Here is a 1333-nt window from a genome sequence, read left to right on the forward strand (position 1 = left end):
CGGCGGACGTGTACTCGTTTGGCGTCGTCTTGGCCGAGCTCTCGTGGATCCGCACACCGTACGACAGCAGCCCCCAGGACACGGAGGGCAATCGGGACCTCTCCCCATCCATCCAGCCCCACTGCGCCATGTGGTTCAAGGCTCTGGCCTCTCAGTGCTTGGCGAAGGACCCGACGGAGCGCCCGTCTGCAGCCCACGTCGTCGAGATTTTGGCTGCCCACCTCGACGACGACGACCATGTGACGCTCGAACCAACACCCGAGCCGTCGCCGTAACAAATGTAGATAGTGGTGTATGCGTCGAGGCAGGAGGATGTAGTATCTTTGGTGGTGGTGGCGTTGTGGAAGGGTACCCGGGGCGACTCCGGTCAAGACGCTCTGACACAAGCTCCATGTCGAATGCGATAAATCAACATAGTACGTCCATCGAATCGACGCGCTGCTCGGTAGTATCGCGATCGCCACGTCGTCGCTGTGTTTAAACGCCGTTTAACGTGCCAACACAAAACGTCAAACTCCAACGAACAGCCAAAGCGACGGGTTGCTGTTGCCGTTGACGCCGCTTGCTTTGCTGATCGTTCCACCTTGACGCGGACGTACCACACGACGTAGAATCTCGCAGCAGCAGTGGCCTTCTGTGGGTTTAGGGGAGGTGTAGGGTAAGGGTCGGGTGTTTTTTATGCTTTGGGGCGTACTAGTACAGTGCCTCGCTGTACGAACCGTGGCAACCCGTGTAAGCAAGCAGCGCCCTTGATGGCAATGCCTTCGCAACCACTACCCGGGTTGCCGTGTCCTTGCAGTGATCAATGTCGCAACGGACTGCGATTCGCCCAAGATGTTGGGCTGCCGGCCTCGATGCCTCATTCTATCTGCACCAAGGTCCCCCGGAGAGTATAATAAAGTAGGCAACATGCTTTGTAGTATTGAATACCTAAACGGTGTCAACTAATGGTGCATCGTGCGTCTGGTGCTAAAGCCATTGCCGGTACAGCATCCACACAAAAGTCGTAGTCGGCGTCATCCATGCCAGCATCGTCAACTTCGTCGCAATCATACTCGTCCTCCGAGTCGACAGTAGCGTCCAAGGCGTCCATGGCATCGGCCTCGCCGGCCAGCTCGTCGTCATAGTCGCTGCGTCCGTAGAGAACCTTGCGGTGTGGCTTGCGCTGACCCCAGTGGTAGTACCGCCGTCGGTTCAAGCGACAGCTATTGCCAAAGTTGCAGTCGCCGTGGGTCTCAGATTTGTGAATGCGCCGCATGAGCTGCTTGGCTGCGGTCACTGCCTCGGCAGCGTAGTCGGTGGCATCGGTGCCCTTGGCCAGCGTGCGCAGAAC

General features: G+C 57.9%; 1 protein-coding gene across 1 annotated transcript; it reads right to left on the reverse strand.

Annotated features, from left to right (window-relative positions):
* Window positions 1-940: 940 nt before the first annotated feature.
* Window positions 941-1258, reverse strand: SDRG_12207 (hypothetical protein; the record flags this gene model as incomplete). The annotated part of the gene is made up of 1 exon (XM_008618270.1): window positions 941-1258. One exon carries the CDS (start codon window positions 1256-1258, stop codon window positions 941-943), a length of 318 nt encoding a protein of 105 aa, XP_008616492.1.
* Between the last annotated feature and the right edge of the window lie 75 nt (window positions 1259-1333).

This window comes from Saprolegnia diclina, assembly GCF_000281045.1.
Source record: "Saprolegnia diclina VS20 unplaced genomic scaffold supercont1.47, whole genome shotgun sequence".
Taxonomy (NCBI): domain Eukaryota; phylum Oomycota; class Saprolegniomycetes; order Saprolegniales; family Saprolegniaceae; genus Saprolegnia; species Saprolegnia diclina.